General features: G+C 35.0%; 1 protein-coding gene across 1 annotated transcript in view; it reads right to left on the reverse strand.

The window, feature by feature from the left end:
- Positions 1–14,054, reverse strand: part of LOC112693259 (dual specificity protein kinase shkD-like) — a 46,913-nt gene extending 32,859 nt beyond the window's left edge. Inside the window, exon 1 of the mRNA XM_025568244.1 lies at positions 13,576–14,054. Within this exon, the coding sequence (XP_025424029.1) occupies positions 13,576–13,666 (91 nt within the window). The 5' untranslated portion in view covers positions 13,667–14,054. The remainder of the gene's footprint in view (positions 1–13,575) is intronic.
- Positions 14,055–20,570: the final 6,516 nt, after the last annotated feature.

The following is a 20,570-nucleotide window of genomic DNA, read 5'->3' on the forward strand; positions in this document are numbered from 1 at the left end:
ATTATGTCGCATTATTTTCCAACACGTTGTAGTTTATTATGCAGTGTATACATTGTACACAATTATACGTCATGCATTGATGGTCCAAATCGGATTTACTGACATGGATGATAAATAAAATCACGGAAGTAGGTGGGTCATCATAATGAAAATCGATTGACCACAGTAAAAAAAAAAAATAACCTGATGGCGTCAAGGATAATCGACAACGAGGTGAGGTCTACAACGAAATCAAAATAATGTCTAGTTAGAGTAGGTACATTATTATTTATGATACGTAATAGATTTACACGAGTCATCAAATACTCGTAAATATTTTAGTGTGTTCAACTCATCCGGATTTGAAAAAAGTAAGAGTGAAGTTTGCGGCTCGTCAGCAGCACATCTCTACTTTCTACTAAGAAGTAAGAATAATATGATCCCGTCGTACATATGTGAATGTCCAATGAGTCAAACGGTTCATTGACTTATAAGTCGAAAATGAATCGGACTACAAACATGTTGAAAAAATAATAATTAGTATTTGTTAAGAACTGATTTCTTATGGTAATCGTTTTTGTCCATTTCCGTTTACGATACATTATATGTTATACAATTTGAAGAACGTCTAAACGATTTTACATAAAATTAATACGCTATGTAACTGTTCTTAATGATATGGGTTCCATAAGTCTAATATACGTTGAAAAAAAAGAAAAAAATTTATTATTAATACGTATATTGTGCAAAAATCGCTAAAGAATCGGTTCGATTCATGCGAAACAGTTATTTGTCGGTATGTTGCAAACGCTATGAAATTGACAATCGAACTGTAAACCTTGAAATAGGAAGGCACGTGTATGACAATTTAATAACCAAGTTAGTAGTTAGTTAGTATAAAATTTGAATTTCCGTTTATTTGTCCGAAATCTAACCGAATCTGACCGAATTTAAGAAAAGAAAAAACAAAATACAAAAAAACTAAGTAGAAAAAAATAACAATACAACACATTGCTAAACACGCACTAGCTGGATGGTTTTGCATGAACAACGAATCAAAAAATGACCTCGGGAAGTTCCCCTCAATGTAGTAACTAGTTCACCCTAGACCAGTAGTATGATGCGTGATTTCCTAAACACTTCCGTAATAAGTATAACATCTCTAATTTTGTGTTAAAATATGCTGCTTTGTTAAAAATAAACAATTTATAAAAATAAAATAGATTATTCCAAGTGGTGGACTATCTACAAGGTGTATTATAATCTGATAGAAGACATGAGAACACAGCTTAACAAGACTGTTATTATAGCGGATTTATATATACTTAAATGATCCATTCAATGTAACCGGAAGGGAAACGCACACCACTCCTGGGAACATGACAAATTTCGGAATTTTATCTCGTGAGAATTCATCATGCTTATTATTAAACAACAAACCATTAAATGGTAACTTATAGCTCTCGTATGTGTATTGAATAAAATGTACTTTTATTATTCATACTAATATTTGGTTTTTATACATAGTATATTTTTAAATTATAAATGTAACATTAATATAACATTTACAAAATGTATTGTTATTTGCAAATAATACATTTTTTGCCTTTATCAATCAACCAATTTGAAGCCAGTTATATTTTTAAATAATCTATCTAGCTATTAACTTACAATGCAGTACATAGTTTTGAATTTAAATTTATTACAATTTAACTTTAAACAAGTATAATGTAATGAATAAATAACAATGCTCAATTCAATGTATAACCAATGTTAGTTAATTTCATTATATTCAGTTTTCAAGTACTTCCTAATAAGTTGATAAAATGCTTTATTATAAGTTAATTTTCAATTCTTATAATATTCATTGGAATTTATGCCTACATAGGGGGACATAAAATTATAAGATTATTGAAGAGTTAATTCCAAAGCAGATATTTAAAGATCAAATGCATTTTCGAATCAAAATTATTCAAAGAAATAAAAAAAACAATGATAAGAATACTTCAAAGTTCTACTATTTTTGAAGATAAAAAAATTAACTGCATAGATATATACAATTGCCAATTGTATTATTTCGCCCAATAAATGGCAACAACTAGTTATAGCTGTGATTCAACCTTCACACTTCGGCTCACACGCTATACTTTTTTGATGATTTTTTAGCTGTTCGCTTCACGCACGGGTTCATCCAATCCGTGAATTTATTTTTATTTTTTTTTTTTTTGTTTAAATTATTTTTTATTCCTTTTTTTGCTCTAGCTGAACATTTTAAATTTTACCTGTTTTACCGTCAGCCGTTACGATCCGTGTCGAGTCGGTTTACCATCTCCTCATTCCCTTCCGATAAATCATTGAGAAACTATGTCCACGATTTAACAGTCAATTTCAATTTTATTGTACTTATTTACTCAGAAAATATTCACGAGCCCGTACACACGAGATTTCTGCAATGAATATTCGTATGGGTTTACGGGTTTATCCTATATACATGAATAAATGAAGAACGTTCAAACATCGTGCGGTTATGTAACGCGACGACTGTGTTCGCAGTGCAACCTCTGAGGTCATCCTAAGGGGGAGTAACTCAACCAGCAACGGAGAATACAATAATTATCGCTTAATTGCTGCTAATGCTCTATACGTCTACTCGTATTTTGTATTCGGCAATACGTATACAGAACCTCGGCCACTGTGTAATATTATAAATAGAAACGTTACGAAACCTTATCATAATGCGTATGAAGCGTCACGAGTATAAACGGGAGAGTTGTTTTATGAAGATATCGGACAACGAAGGAGGGCGGGCAGTGTCTCGGATCTATTTCATTAATATTGCAAGCATTTCACAACTGTTATTTTATTTTTCAACTAGTAAACGTTTCCGAATTATACCCCGAAATTTCTCCAGAAGCACATGTGCTTTACGCATTCGCATAGCCCCGAGACGGTTGTCAGGCTGACGATCGTGCGAGTTAAACGCCAGCGTTGAACACATTTATCGAACACAATTTTTCACTCCGCGGTTGGACAAGCGCGTATTTTCGTATGCGACATTATGGGCACGCTAAATGTATTGACGGTCCGAACGTTTGCGTGTTGTAAAATTAAAAATGAATAGAAAACGAAGCCTCGTGCAGCACGAACAAAACCAAGACCAGGCGGGCGGTAACGGTTATTGGGGGGGGGGAAGGGGGGGAAAAAAAAAGGAAATAGAAAATTAGTAGTACGTAATAATACAAATCGCTGAGCGAAAGTCCGTTCGGACCGACAGTTAAGTTTACCAATCTGTGTAACGGGCGGCGTCCGGAAATGCGCGTACAACCGCTACCGGGGGATCGGTCGTGCCGTTGCAACGCGTCGACGCGATCGGGTACAATACGTGCGTTTAACGGGCGCGGACGACCGACGGATTGTCCGAGCTCTTCGGTCCGGTCGCGACCGGTGAACACGTGATCGCACGAGCACGACGGATGCACGCGGCGCGCCCACGACATCCGTTCGATCGCGTTCCGCCGGCGGGTCGGCCACGTGGTGCTCTCGGCGGATCCCACATCGGCCGCGGCACACACCTACCGGTGTTCGGGGGGGGGGGGGGCGCAAGCCGGTCCAACTCCTTCTTCGTACGTCGGAGTGACGAATGTCAAAAATGTAACTTTGGCGTCGGTGTTCTCGACCCGCGCCAAAGGAGCACCTTTGAAACGGTTCGTGACTAGTGTTTGGTACACGCGTGCGACATATCCTGCGCGTCCAGTCTTCAATCACCGTTTACTCCGCTACTGTTTAAACATAATCGTCCGCCATTGCGCACGTATTAATTCGTCCGAATCAATAACTCACCGCAAGTTAGTGGTATCACAGTGGCAGCAGTTGCAATCGCGTCGTCCGTTTTATTTTTGTACTAATTTTTTTCAGTTGAATTAAGTTTTGAAGCGTGTATAAATTCACGCACCGGAGGTGTTCAACATTCCAACGTGACACTGGATCTAACGTTGGCTACAACGTGATGTCGAACATTGGTTCCGATGTTCGGCCAACGTTCGGCACATCGTGTAGCACCGCCATTAGCCGCGACTCGTTCGCTCGGTGCCGTCCGGATACAGAGACGTTCAGTAAACGCGAGCCCGACGGAACAGGTTTGATAGGGTGGTTTCCGACGACGTCCGGTGACTTAGAGATTTGCGACCGGATAACACGATTTTCCGGTTCCCGCGCGCGGGCGCGAAACGACTGCTGCGGAAATCACGCTCGTCTCTAGCCAACCCGACCGATTTAGTTGGGAGGGTGGGGTGGAAGTAGAGTTGTCCTGTAAGTAGTTTATTTTCAGCTCGTCGGCCTTTAGCCGCGTATCACTGATATTTTTCGTCCCGAGTAAAAAACCAAAGCGGCCCGTGTTAAGCGATTCGTTACTCTTTAACGAGTCGGAAACTCAAAGGAAGTGGTCCGCACGAGGACCGGGAAGTTTCCCTGCACATCGCTCAGACGACGGTAAGAGGTTGTACGGTCGGCCAACGCATGTGCGCCGGACCAACCGACCGTTACCGTTTCAAGGAATGGGTAAACGGGTCCGTCTTGTGTGCTTCACTCGGTGGATTTAGCGCACCTGTTCGCTTGTGCACGCGCTGTGTGTCAACTGACTAGACGTCGCCTGCTCCGACGCAACCGTGTCCGACCCAGATTCGAGGCTTCCGTTAGACGGATGGCCGAGCTGTATTTTGACAGCAGCGCACACATTCACGCGCACCGCAAACCGACTCGATTGATATCAAAGTGAGAGGATCAACCAAGTCGATGCGTCATTCACAACTGTTAATCGTGCGTTACTCGTCCGTTTTGGAGTTTGAAAAGCCCGTACTCACTTTCGCCCGTTTGTCATTACAATAGGTACCTTAAAACGTTTTCCTTTTACCGTACGCGTTTACAACCGTCGAGTATTATTCAGTTAATGGTTTTCGCCTATTTGTGTTTATAAGAAATGTGTTAAAAGTTAGACGAACTAGTTCCATTAGCAGAAATACCGAGGGAAAGAAAATATAAGTGTATTAAATATATGCACGTCTAATTCCATTAAGATCAAAGGAATATTTAACGATATTAGACTTAACAGTAGTAGTTGGTACATTTGATAAAATCTTTTCGGTTTAGAACAATTTTGTAGTATTTTTAATGAAAATTGGAGTTTTAAATAATAGTATTTTATATAATAATAAACAACCTCATGGAAATCTTATTCAAAATTACAAATTAAATATAGGCTATCTTCTGTTTACAAAATGTGATACAGCATTACGATAATTTTAAGAGGGAAACTTTGTGTCAATGTTCATATTAATTGATTAATTTTCTACCGTGGTGACATGAAACATGTTTATATATTTTAAAACGGATCAATAAAAATATGTCAATACATGTATTGTTCTAAAAACATAATTTCAATTTTAAAGAATTATAAATTGTATTGATACCTGTACATATTTTCCATACCTATTTAACGTCATTAACACATATGTAAGTATGTAATTTAAAAAAAAAAAAAGTTATTGCCATATCGATCAATGATCAAACCTACCTAATGTAAAAATAATTATCTCAATTATATAATGGATTCGTAATAATATTTCAATTTATCTATACGCGAGATAACTAGTTTATAACTCATTTGATAAACTGTTATAATTCAAAAACCTACTACGGATCCCTGAAATATAAAATACAATTTCCTTTAAATGCATGCGTGTATGTACACTACCTTAGAGTTCAACATCAGACATAGTCTTATACATACAATACCAGTTATACACATTTATCACAATCTAGATGTTTTGCGCTTAGCCGGTGCATTATCATTTGGTTCGTTGTTTTCCGCCATTTTTAATGTTTTTCAACGTTGCAAGACGGTATAAATCAACAGAAAAGCAACCCATAAATAACCACGTAGAACTTCTCTATGAAATCAAACGACACTTCTCGAACCAGAGTCGCATACGGTAAATAATACAACTGCTACAGTCTCGCATATACATACGCGTACAGAAGAGACGTCAGTTTTTATATTCCAATTATATTGTCTACTCGTAGTATATATATACGTACGTGTATGCTTTCCGTATTACAACTTTATAATACACCGAATGTAGTTTATTGGTCGAGAAATATACCGAAGGAAATATGTTTATTCAATATTGATTATGACAGCACTAGTATATTATATAGATATTATTATTACAAACGCATATGTTTGTTATACTTTACGAGTTCATTCGAGTCCATGATTATTATATTGTTGTCTTATGCAATGTTTTACTTAACATCTCGTAACTAATGATAACCACAGTCGGTATAACTCCGAACTAACGAACTGTATCAAATGAATTTACACTATTGGCGACCACCAACATCATAACAAAATGTACAACCAAATGGTCGAGTATGTTGTAAAAAAAAATTAACTCCATGTTTATAATCGATAAAATACAGATGAGTAACTATTCCAGGTGTATAGTAAGAATACTATAAACAATATTAACACAAAAATCAGGGATTGATAAAAAAAAATTATTACCATTCATTCAGTATACCGAATAAATGTATGAGTAAAGGTTCACTTTTTTAACGTATGTCAAATATCTATTATTTTTGTAAAATTTTAAGAGCTGTGTACATTTCAAATATTTTCACCGCCTGAAAGTGAACTATAATAATAAACAATTCAACAGAATAATCTAATGGTTTTCAAACTACCTACTGTAGACATACATACATATGACCTTTTCCTTAAACAAAATCATTTTATGTAATACTATCAATAATAATGAGTAATGACCAAACACGGCGTTAAAAATTTCTAAAAGTTTTAGTGGTTCGCAAAATCCGAGTCACGCGTTAAGTGTACCCGAGACTTAATCCGTACTACATGTCCATCGGAGACTTTTAATTCACACGTTAACAATGTGTAAATACTTGGAATGCGTTTATTAACGGCGGTTACCTTGAAAAACTGAAATGTCCGTATAAAATGTCATTCCACGGGCCCTCGGCGAAAAATCAATTTAATTTCACTGGTTTTCACCTCGAGGTCTATTGTTCCATCGAAATACCCGACGCGCGGAGCATAATTTGATTATCTCTGATAATAATAACGTATACCGTCTTGGTCAACGCTTAACCGTGGTAACACCTAGGCGTACCGATGAGGTTCGCGTTACAATGCATACGTATATTAGATGCGGCCGTACGCAGGCTTGACGGACCCGAGGTGATGTAATTATATCAGCGCCGAATAAGGACAACGCCGCAACAAAGGAAAGTAATCATGGATGAGCCGGGCAGATCCAATACGGCCTGCGGCCACACATAAAACTATCTTCCATTAAGAATATTGTTAATACTGAAAAGGCAACTGGCTGCACACACGCGAGAACCGCTCCGTCGCAACAATCGAACGAGGAGACCATTAGCCCCGGAGAGTCGTTGCGCTAGTGTTTCGCAAGTACTTTACGATTGGTTTTTCATTGGTCGTACGACGTGAATATCGTTCACACGTACCGTACAACCATACGGACATCTGACGGGTGACAACAGTACAAGATCGCATGACAATGTTCCGATGCTCACTCGCGATGCAGAGCGTAGGGATACGAACCAGATATACTAGGTACGAACCGTATAACGTTTTCACCGTGCATTTGTTTTATTGAGAACACGCAATGTTTTGTAAGATAATGTTTTTTAGCAATCATATTATAACGCATACGCACGTAGATCCGATTTCAACACAATGGTTAAAAAACGAATCTACATTAACTGCATTAAATGTAATATTTTAACGATTTTGATAGGTGAAAAATATTAATAGGTAATAATAGTTACACTTTAAATATAACACTAACAATTTGCTTAAAATAATTAAAATTGATTTAATGATGAGAAATAAAAAAATTGGAACTCGTACAAATGGATGGTTATAGTATAGTATATATTAATAAAAAAAAAAAAAATGGAATGTATGCACGTGCATATGTCGAATGTGTACATTGTACGTTCAATAAACAAAATGTTAAATATTATTTTGTTTTAATATCGAGCGTGGAATCAGCTCAGCCTCCGGATACGGGTCATGGAAGAGCGGTTTCTACCTACTACAATAATATAGAATACCTACTGCCATACAGGTATCATGTAATTAACCTCAATGCACCATATATACAGCTATTAGGTCGTCTTATATATTTTAATTACGTTGTTGTTGTATTACAACATTAACAATTGTTAATACTAGTATTAATGTGCTTAAAACAGGACCGTAAGAGTATACCGTAACACATAGAATATCAATAAAATAACGATTGTAAAAAATCTTCTCCTGGTGACACACAAGTAGATTTCTAATTGGATGTTTAAAATTTATCGCTTCGATAATCATCACAAAAACAAGGATTTTCCATGATTATACAATGAGGAACATCACGGTCGTATCACAGTCTGACTAAAGATGATGATTGCTATTGAAGGTAACCGATGAACAATTATTCAACCAATAGTGGTTTTCCTTAATGTGTAATATAAAATGATGTACCGATTTCCACTGACATAGGAAACCATACGGGAAAAAGTATCCATAAAACTATAATTTATGATCACACATATGGAAGTATTTGTTGTTACCTGCCTCTCCTTTCTCAGTTATTTTTACTTTAGATGTAACATTTTTACCATTGCGAATTTCCAATAATGTGATCGCTACAGCAATATTTTATAATAAAAGATAGCTGTTTAATTAAGTTTATAACATGTACATTGAATATTGTGGTATTACTTTAAAATCTATCTAAATATGAGTACATTATTACACGCATAGCACATAAAATATTTATTTAATTTGTGTTCTATGCATATAAATTGATTATGTTTAAATTGGCCGTATCGGTACTAATTATTCAAAACCGAATGAAAGAAAAATTGTTTGTTAAAACAAATAAAATAAATAAAAAATAAAATATGTTAAAAGACAATTGTAAGAAAAAAGGCATTTGTTTTGTCAACGTCTATTTATATATATTTTCGATATGAATACAATTAAAGGTTAGATAAGTTCGATAAGCATTTTTTTCTTATAAAAAGAAAGAAGAGCGTAAGCCTCGAAGTAATGAAAACTCACTTGATTTTGAAGATAGCCCTAAATGCAATTCATCTTGGTCAAGGTGTCGTCGTCGACGGTGAAATGTAGGAGGAATAGTTTAAAGCGGCGTGGTTAAAAAATAATAAAACAATAGGGTTCGCATGTATAAGTGACTGTAATAATCGTATTATAAATACATGGACGCATGAAATATTTTAACAATGGCTATTAGAGGCTTAATTATATTGAAGATAAAAAATGAAAACAGAAAAAAAATAACAATAATAATACGTTTACTCATTTCTCTACACAGCCTCTCGCATAGGAGGATTCCCGCTGACAGAGTATCGCACGTTACATAATATTACATATACGAATTGGCCACCAGCACTCGACAGACCGACCATATCCATAATAATGTGGTAACCCTAACCGTTTACGACAGCCAGGCACGTAGCCGGGCAGAGGCCTAGGTGAGCCGGGTCCTCCTTAAACTTACAGTATTGCCCAGGGTCTGCCCCCCTCCTAAATTCATATAGATATTATTATTTACTAAACATAAAAAAACACGTAGTGCTCATCACGCTTATGCGCATTAAACAAATCTATTATGACAACTATTCGGCAGTCAAATTTATTACGATTTCGATTCTCGTACGACTAGGTTTTTTATATTCGTAGAAAACGTTGTCTTTAGGTTCAACATCGGGTCGTCTGTTCGTAGTAGACATAACGTTTAACAAGAACCAGTGTCGAACAGTGTCCGCACTACGAGTTACTCGCGGTAAATAAATCACGGGAAACGGTACAAGGGCCCGAAAACGGTTGCCCCCCCCCCTCCCCATCCTAAGATAAATCGTCCTGCTACGTGCGAGTCCTTTGAACGGGGGCCGACGAACGGCAACGGCAACCGGCAACGTGTGAACCGCGTACCGAGATTTCCCGTGTCGGAACCCGCGGCGGCGGCGGCCGATTGTCAACGACCGACGGCGGGGGGGGGGGGAGGGAGGAACGCGCTGCGATGCCGAGCCGGTAGACGGAGATCGAGATTTATTACGGACGCGTAACAATACCGGGAGCAGGCGCACGGGATAGCGTTTCGCGTACGTACGTAACGCGTTCATTGTATGTCGTGCGCGTTGCATTGCGCAGTCAGTCTCAGCGACGGAGAAGAAGAATAATAAGAAGCGGAATTGGAATGTTTCCTTGTTCTCGGAGCGCGGACGCGCGTACCCGTCGACCGTTCGGAACAGTTCTGAGCACCGTTCCGGCGCACAGTGTTTTAAAATCGAAAAAAGCTGGCCGAAAATCAAATTTTTAAATTTTTTTTTTTTTTTTTTAATAAAAGAGTGGAAACATTTTAGATTATAAGTTGTTAAATTGTACTACGTATACAATTTTCGATAAAAAAAAAAAATTTTATTGGAAAAAATATTATTTGAATTTAAAAAAGTACGCTGATGTAAACATTTTCGATTAGTTTTCCCTGTTTTCAAATCATTATTAAGTAAATTCTTACGTTGTGATTAACCAAAAAGTTATTAAATATTTGATAGTGCATATGCTATAGGTATAGTATAAATGCTTTTTTTGCTCGCAACACTTCGATATTTTGTAGTGAATTTGACGTTATTTAACGGTATCGGTAATATAAATCATTAAAAGATGTAATTTAAAGATACTTATGCCCTGTGTTCCCCATCCATTGTCACATTTTATAGATAGTTGCAATCTGTACTTTAATATAATATACAACTTTGCTGCCCGTTTCTACCTAACCTAGCCGCGGCGGCGCGACGATCAACACGTCGTGCCGGGATAACGTGTGTACTGCAATCGCGACGTGGAACGCGGTTTCGGTTCGAGCGCGTGTCTCCCGTACGTGGGCCGTTCGTCGTTTTCCGCCACCGCCGATCCGGTGACCGATCAATCCGACTTTCATCGAATTATTTTTTCTCGTCGTTCTCATTTCTTATTCTTAACGGACACATCCGCGTGGCGGTGGTCCGTCATAGCATCGTATCGATTTGACTCGTGACGAACGTTTTTCTCCGCGAAAATTGGATACTTTTTTTTTTTTTCTCTTTCTTTCTTCCTTTTGACGCGACGTCTTCGACGGCACGACAAACTCGGTCGTTCGGTTTCTAGCGCGAAGACCTTATTTACACTGTAGCAAATCTATTCTTGTTTAGAAAACCGCGCTCTATGCGTGCGTCGTATACGACGGACCGTTATGCGCTCGTACACCGAACGTACACAATGTAATGTAAACACACAACGTATTATTATTACCGCGTTATTATGTGGCTGACAGCTGTACACGTTATTCTTTTTTTTAAACAGTTCTAATTTCGTGACGATCTAATCTAAAAATCGTGGGTAAAATAACACTTTTGTATTTTTCTCGCCGAATCGGTGACAATTCAATAGATCGTTGGTTTCACATTAATTATGTATGGCAATCAAACGTATAAAACATAAACATTTACTCTTCCAGACAACTATAGCAGAACCGATTTAAAATATTATTATTATTTTTTTTTTCAATCGAACTACGATCGAAAATTTAGCTTCGTCGAAAGACCAATGCAAGTTCGTCAGTTTTATTTGATTCAAGTACGTATAGCATTATGTACCGCGATATTTTTATGAACGTGTACTAAACAAGACGATCATATATGTTTAACTACTATCCAGTAGAAGTATAAACCGTAGTATACGATTATTGTTTACCATTATTGATTAGTTGATGGTATTTATTATCAAATAATATTGAAAGTTTAGCATATATAGTTTTGTACACTTTATCTTTACACCGCAAACATAATGAGCATTTTTTCCGAAACGCAATATTATTATTGCTATGTTTTTATTGTACTTTAATTATGAACAATAATTTCCTTAATAATATGTAAAAATATATAATAATTACAATACAAAATAATGAGCATCGAAATGATTTTAATACACATAGGTACATGCGCAAACTTTACAATGACCTTTACCTTATAAATTTATGGATATATTTATGCTGGTACTTAAACAATTATAATATAATTTATATTTTAATTTATACAAGACTTATGCTTATAAAATGGGTCCATAAAGCATTGGAAATAATTAATTTATGTGAATATTATTTATCAAAAATGGTTTTTTCGAACTTTTTTTTTTTTAATTTTCAAGGAAGAGGATAAATAACTTATGCTTGCTTTTTTTTATTCTGTACATCACTAGATGTTAGAAACATAATTAATATATACCAATACATAATTGACCTAACCGTAGATGCCCCAAAAATATAAAATGAGACGTTTACCCTTCTGGATTTTTATAAAATATACTTGTATTAAGTAGTTCGTTTATTAATGATTTTTTTGTAGAAATGAAATCCGTTGTCTAACATGAAAAAATAATACACCAACGGTAAATACGTTAAAAATATGTTAGGTTATTTTATTACTTTTATGTTAAACTTATCAACTATAACCCTCCAGACACTTAATGATTTTTAAATATTGTATCATAACATATTAATGAAGTGTTTTATATTTTTCAAGGGTTGTTTATAAACTCTAATGGATTATAAATCGTAATGTTTTATATTGTAACCCAAATATCGTTGAAACATTTTTATAAAACATGTTAAGTTCATCATGATCAAATTACATAGAAACAAGGTTTTAAATCTTAAGCAACACTATTAAACCTTATGAATACAAGATATAATTATAATGATGATAATAATAATAATAATAATAATAATAATAACAAAAGTTGAAAAATCTTAATGCATCACTCAAAGTGTAATTCAAAAACAACTTTATAGTTACACTATATGTTTACACATGTAGCAATAAAATATACTCAATAGGTACTTAGTATCGGTTATCAAGGAACATAATGAGCAGAAAAAAAACAGTTAATGATAATAATTGTTGAGACCATGCTATGCCACTGTACCGAGTTTAAAACTCAAATACGTGTTTGAGCTTTTTACGACTAATAGCTGGTTCAGCACTTTTAGTAGTATTATGTAATAATGAAAACAACTAGTGTCGTAGTCATTTGCTCTTAAACACACCCCCTCCCCCAGAAAAAATTATATCTACGCCACTGAAAACAACAGTTGAACGTTTCTCCGATGCGAGTTTGACGAATTCATTAAATTTCCCTAGCTACATTAAGGACAATATTATTATCCATCCGATAGTATACTACAAGTGACGGTTTACAATCATTAGTTTCCCAAAAATCAGTAACTCAGCGTCGCAAGACGGACGAGTTTCTGGAGGATTTTTTTCGATCGAACTGCCGTTTGTAACCTCCTGCTACCACTTCCCCTCTCCAATCCCCCATTCGCGGTCACCAAAGGCCGCGGCGTATACGCGCGTAAGAAGACGCCATCGCCTTTAGAGGCGCCGGTGGAATCGACCACTACGCAGCGGGTGCCGATAGACGACAGTCGTGCAATTTACCTTTGATCGTTTGGGAGCCGTGCACCGGTACGGGCACGGCCTGCAGCAGCACGAGCAACGCGCACCAAAGGCCACACGTGTTGCGCCGCATCTTATCGGTCCGCGTCGCTCGTATCCATTGTACGGTGGTCACGCGGTCCGAACACCGGTCGTACGAATCACTGGACGAGCCGTACGGACGCCGCGATCGTTTGCCGCGGGGCCGGTGGTCTGCGACAGCAATGGTAATTGTAGCGCACGCACATTTCCGGTAGGGATAGGTCGAGGGGAAAACGGTAAGAACAACAACGAGAGCCCTTTAACCCATCACCATCGCTGCGCGGGAAGCCGAGAGTTTGACACGGGATGAACGCGAGCGTACGGGGTGCGCAGGGCAGCGACGAGAAAACGCGAAACACCGGACGGACGGGCGGATCTCGCACGGACGCGGACGACGGTAAGGCGCGGGAACGACTGAACGGCCGTGTCCCCGTCCGGTTTTGGCGGCACGCGGTCGTTCCGTAGCACGCGCTCGCGCGACCGCAGCGCCGTACGCGGCGAACGGACGGCGTACCGGACGGCGACGGTAAACGCGATAATAATAAGTTCACGGATCACCCGTGTTACGCGGGTTATTTACGCCCGTGGGGAAGGGGGGGAGGGGGGTTTTCTCCGTTCCCGCGTCCGCGGCGGCCACAAGTTTTCCGCGACGGTAAACGTGCGCGGTCGGACGTACGTTTTCGAAACGCCGTGTTGGGGCGCGCGCGACGTTCCAGCGCGGTAGTAGCGGCCAACGGGTCCCGTTGAAACGCCTCGCGGTACGACCCCGCGGGAACGTCATCGGCACAACGTGTTCGCGTCGTTTCGAACCGAAACGTGACGGATCGAAAACTAACGGCGACCGGACCACGCGAGCCCTTGCCCGGGACGTGACGCGGCCGTTCTTACCCGTTCGTTTTTCGCGGGCAACGGACCGCAACACGTAGCGACGTGTCGCAGCGCGTCGTCAGTAAAAAAAGGCTAAACAAAAAAAAAAAAATAAAATAAAAAAAAAAATAGAACGGGAAAACTGGGCTTACTCTTAAGCGCAGTCGGACTCATTTTGCGTACTTGTATAAGCTAGATGCGCACTTCATAATCGGTTTTCGCGTAATCGTTTTTTATAATTTATTGCCACATTAATAAAACGGGAATTAGGTGTTTTTGCAATAAGAAAATTATTTTATAAAGCAGCCACGCACTAACGGTTTTTGATCGGTGCGCAGTGTTCGAATCGCAAAAGTGCGAAATGATGTTCGAAACCGTCGTGTGTATGCTTTAAAACCCATGGAAAACACCGTACATGGAAATGGGATGAAAACTGAGTAGTTTGATTTTTGTTCCGTGTTTGATGTTAAGAATTGAGAAACTAAAAGGGTGTGTATCTTATTCGGTGTTCGAACTAATAGCACACAGTTTTACACATAACATGTACGTACTCATGGATTTTTATTTATCATACATGTTCATTATTTTATTTCTTCTTAATAGATTACATTTTAAATTATTCCTCCTAAATGTTGAAAATATTATTTGTAACTATAATTTGATATTATATTTCAAGAGCAAAGGTCTATTTTGATAGGTTTATTTAAAAAAAATGCGTAGTTGAAAAAAATCTTACAATAAGTCCCGCAGGAGAATATGGTACACCTCAAGGCAGCTGCTCGCCTCCACGTCGTCATTTAATAATAATGACGTGAGTACGTTGGAAAACCTAGGCGATCGTCGCACGAAAACCAAGACTTGGTGTCACGCTTCGAAAAAAAAAACCTTTGAGTTTCAAAACGATAGACGTGGTATGGTTGTATCGTTGTGACCTACAAGAAAACCTCTTCACTTCCCACGTTCAAAGCCTATCGGCCATAATAGTATGATTATTCGTGGGCACTGGATAGTTAGAACCACGGCGTGAGTCCGGACGATGCCTGGAGGCAGACCGTGGCATCTCAATCGATTGGCCATCAGAACACGTACTACTACTACCACTACTACTGCTCGACGCGCGGAGACAACGGCACACGTGATTGACCCGAGACTTCATCGTTGCCTCACCAATCGAGATTGCAATATCTAAAACCGCAGCAGTTCAAAACTTTAGAGGTTTTTACGGGCATATGTTATTGAGAACAATAATGATAGTAAGGATCTATAGTTGGGTTTTGATCGATATAAAAATATAATACCGTGTGAAACATGGAAAATGTGCCCTGCGAGTATATTTTTATTCGTCTCCGCAATGATGTTGTGGAATTTACAATCGTTTTACACGTATATAATATAATAATATATCATAGTCGTAGGGTTTTGATGCATTAGAAAACATTATAATTATTCCTATATAATTTTATGACGAGCGTAACTAACATTTTCATCAGCATTATTTATTTTATATTCAACGATAATGTTTTTGACTGTATAATACTGATTATAATTATTGCTAATTATCATAGTTACGAGTACGGTTACAAAAGCCTAAGAGAATATTATTACACTGATGCCTTTTCAATATATTGTTTATAATTAGATTAAAGCTGTATAAGACAATGTATTCATTGTTTTGTTAATCATTCATCTAAAAAACATATTTTATTTACTGTTATAAAACACTATATTATTATAGATATGATGTAAAATAATTATATTCTAACATTTGTTATCATGCTATAATATAGCTCCGAGTTATAGTATGGAATTTTATTAATTATATCTACTGGTGCTTCAATAATTAATCCTATATTTTCGATTAAAGCAATCATACTTCATCTTTTCCTATTTTATACTGTTTAACATTACATAAAATGATTATTACATCAAAAATGTAATGCTATTTTAAACATAAAACAATGAAAATATAAAATAATAAGTAAATTTATGAAAACTGGCTATAAAGCCAACAAGTGTTAATAAAATGCTAAAATGCGCGAGTATCGGGTGGAATACGAAACGGGTGATTAATATGAGAGCATTGTTCATATACATTTGAAATCAATGTATCATTGGGTTTCAAAAAACTATTCTGAAAGAACAAATGTATTATTCAGGTATATGTATGAAAGTATAATTCAGTATCTATTTCGTAATATATTTGTACAAAAAAAAAAAAAAAAGAATATAACCTTTAAACTTTGTTAAACAGTTAAAATTATTATTATAGTAAATATATAATCATGCTAATATGTGTATTCAGTTTTTTTAAAGTTTTAACAGTCCATAATATTAAAACGAATAAACAAAACAAGAAAAATCAAACATATGTAAATCAATGTAAATTATAGCATAAACGTTTTATTTATAAAAGAAATACTTTTTATAAAATATAACTATAAATTAAATTGTTTAGAATATAATATTTATGTTCTACATAGTCGAACACTGGAAATTGGTTTAGGAAACAAATGCTGAATGTTTAAAATAACCTACTCTTTTGAAATATTATTTTATATGTACATATTTACAAATGTTTGATAAGAAATAAATAATCTTTTATGTATTTGATTCTTAGAACCTCATTATAAAAGATCGTTTAATATAAAAAAAGTGCATAATTCAGTTATATTACCAGTGGTGAAGGTCCGAATCTTGATTTCAATTGAAGTTATTTGCAATTTTTTACATCAGTGAATTGACACACTTACACAAGTACTATAATAGGGTGCTTACATTATAATTTGTGCAATCAAAATAATACACACATATAAAATTCATTTTCAAAAGATTTAATTTCCAAAATTTAAATTCATCATATTGTTCAATACACTTGTTGAAAAATTGCATGATAATTTATTTGATCTTTCTCTACCATCACCCACAAACCACTACTTATTGTTTATGATAATTATAATTATAAACTATTATAATAGTAAGCGTCTAAACCGGAGTTCATAAATTAACGTTATATTCGTATTGTACGTTATTTTTATGGTAACCACTATTATATATTATATTATATCATATATTTAGTCAATTTTTTTTTAATTTCATGCCATTGTTCTGATTCCGAATTTAATGACAAAACCCTGAGGAGTGTTACCCACGTTATTTTTTAATGTACCTTATTTTTGTTTATGAATATTTATAACGAACACACATATGGCATGATCAGCTATACACACATTTAACATAGTAGCAAACATAACATTTAACCTACTATTATCTTTGAGTCCCGAGACATTGCAAAATGTTTTCTTACAAATAGTATTGTGATGATAATTAAAGTATTAATAAGTAAAACTATGATTTTTAAAATAATTGTATTATAGTGATCTCCCTGGAATCTAATTATAATAATTCTGTATTTATAAATCGAAAAAAATATGCTGTGATTACTGTTGTCTGAATCATTCCATACGATGTTTTCGGAACATTTAATGTAACATAGTATTGTTCAACCCCTAAATATTTCGTATTGAAACGCAGGTTTTAGACAATTAGTAGCACATTCAAAGTGACAAAGTGACAATGAGTCTACAGACTACAGGCTACCTAAAAATATCATAACGTGTTGGAACATATTTTATCATAATGGTTTTGGTTACCTTATTGTTATCAGAATTGTTTTGGTTGACTTAAATTATTTACTCCAATGCTTATATTTTATTATTATTATTTTTTTTTTATAAATATTTATTAGTAACATAAAATTAAAATAACTATATTGTACCATATCGCCTACCTCAAGACGAAAAATCATCATGTAGCATATCAAATTATTCATGATAACATACAATTATTACACATTCAACATTTATCCTTCAACGTGAATTCATTGATATAATTATTTCAATAATCATTACTTTCACACTCCCAGAATTATTATTATCATTAGGGAGATAATGATTGCTATCTATGTCATCTTTTTACTTAAATCTTGGTAATATTTATTTTATAGTAGAATATCACAATGTCAAATGCATTAAGTGCTCGATATTAATGAGTATGAACGTGTAATATACGTTCATAAAGTAGAATCTAAAATAGAATCTAAAAGAGTTTAAAAAAATGTGTACAACGTCCATAGATTATTTCTTAAGCAAATGTACGGCATATACTTTACAAATACTAAGGAGGTATTTTTCTACAACCTTGAAAGCAAAAAGAATATCAATTATATAAATATATATGTAATAATGCATTTCTGTTAATTGTTAATTAATAATAACTTAAAATAATTGGTATTTTGAACTAAAATAAATAAAACCCCGAATTGTACATAGTTTGCTGCTATAAATTAATTTTTATTCATCCTGACATTAGTTTTAAATATTTTTTAGTTTATAACAAAAATACCTGAGGTCTCGCCCGAGAGTCAAAGATTTTTTTTTAACCGTTCTCGTTTTTTACTGTTAATACGAAATCGGTGCATAGAATTTGGTAAAGTTGAGTAAGTATTCGGTAGATAAATAAGACATGCATTAAGAATTAATATTATTGTCATTGTCCTGTGTGACCAAAATGTTTATCACTCAGTTGAATTAATTTTAAAAAAAATAAAGTTTAGATTTTCAATTGATCTCAAAAATATTTCTTGGACTCTTGGAGTATTAGTCTAGAAATCAAATGCTACAGTTTAAAAAATTTAAAAAAAATGACAACACAAATAATATGTTAATGTTTTTTTTTTTTTTTTTTTTTTTTTTTTTTAATTTAGTATGCTCAGAAACTACGGTAATATGAATGGCAATATTATGTTATCGTAGTACGAAAAAACGATTTATATTAAAATTATATGTATCTATTACAATATATAATATATTTATTTTTTTACATACATAAAACACGTATTGTATCGCAAGTAGCAAGATGTTTTTTACAAATCGTATTTCAATTGCCTATACACTACGCCGTATAAATTGCATTTTTAAATTCGTACAGAACAAATATTATTGAGCAACAATTTAATTGATTATATATACTAAATATTCTCTTGAGTTATATTACATTTTCCATATTTATATAATTAAAAAATTTATAATTCATACAATTTTTAATCTTTAATTGTTGCACGGTTTTCGAGGTTTGAAAAAATCTTGACATCAATTATTATTTCAAGAAGTGCTTTGTAATGAATAATAATAATTTAATAAATACCTTTAAACTTGATTTGCTGAAATCTATATAAATTAAATGTATGTATTTTAAATTTTTATGTTTTTATTTCTCGAAAATATACCAGGAGTCGATGAATATAATTTTAGTTTTATCCCTAGGAATTACAATAATTTAAAATTTTTAATTAATTTGTAAATTGCCATAATTTTCTTACTTTTTCTAGCTTCATATTTAAGAAACGATTTTTTATGTGACAGTCAACACAAATTCGACTGCAAGGATTGCTAACATATACTTATCATTTTCTCTGATAACAAATATTATTTAAGTGATACAATCGGGAGATCATATTCTGTAATTCTATACTTGATTTAAAATATAAAATGTTAAATTTTTTTTATATTATAATAATTAAGTTTTTAAATTTAAAATAAATCGATATTTTTCTATGATTTTTATGAAATACAATTTTTGTAAAGAAAAAAATTGTTCGTATAGGAGTGATACAAAGGAAGTCGGAGTATTTGAAGGTTAAACATAAGAAATTGTCTCTACACTACTAGAAATTAAGGCTAATTTGCGCCACTGCATAGCCGGAACGGCGAATAATAAAAATAATAATAATCAAAGATAAGACGACGACCGTGTTATATGCAATAGCGGACGACAAACAACAGACGTTTACGGGCGTTGGCCAAAAGTGCATACGGCAACAACAAAGAAAAATTAATAGCAACAATTAATTTACATAACTCGTGATTACAAAGACATTTTAACATTTTAATTACAATAATTTGGAAGGGAAAGTAAAATGTATGGAAACGATATTGTAAGGTCACATCGCCATGATGAGTTGCCTACTTGCCTAACAAATTGCTGAGTATTTAATGAGTGTATGAATAATTTTTTGCGCAGCGATGGCCATG

This window comes from Sipha flava, unplaced genomic scaffold (assembly GCF_003268045.1).
Source record: "Sipha flava isolate LNK unplaced genomic scaffold, YSA_version1 83_pilon_pilon, whole genome shotgun sequence".
Classification (NCBI taxonomy): domain Eukaryota; kingdom Metazoa; phylum Arthropoda; class Insecta; order Hemiptera; family Aphididae; genus Sipha; species Sipha flava.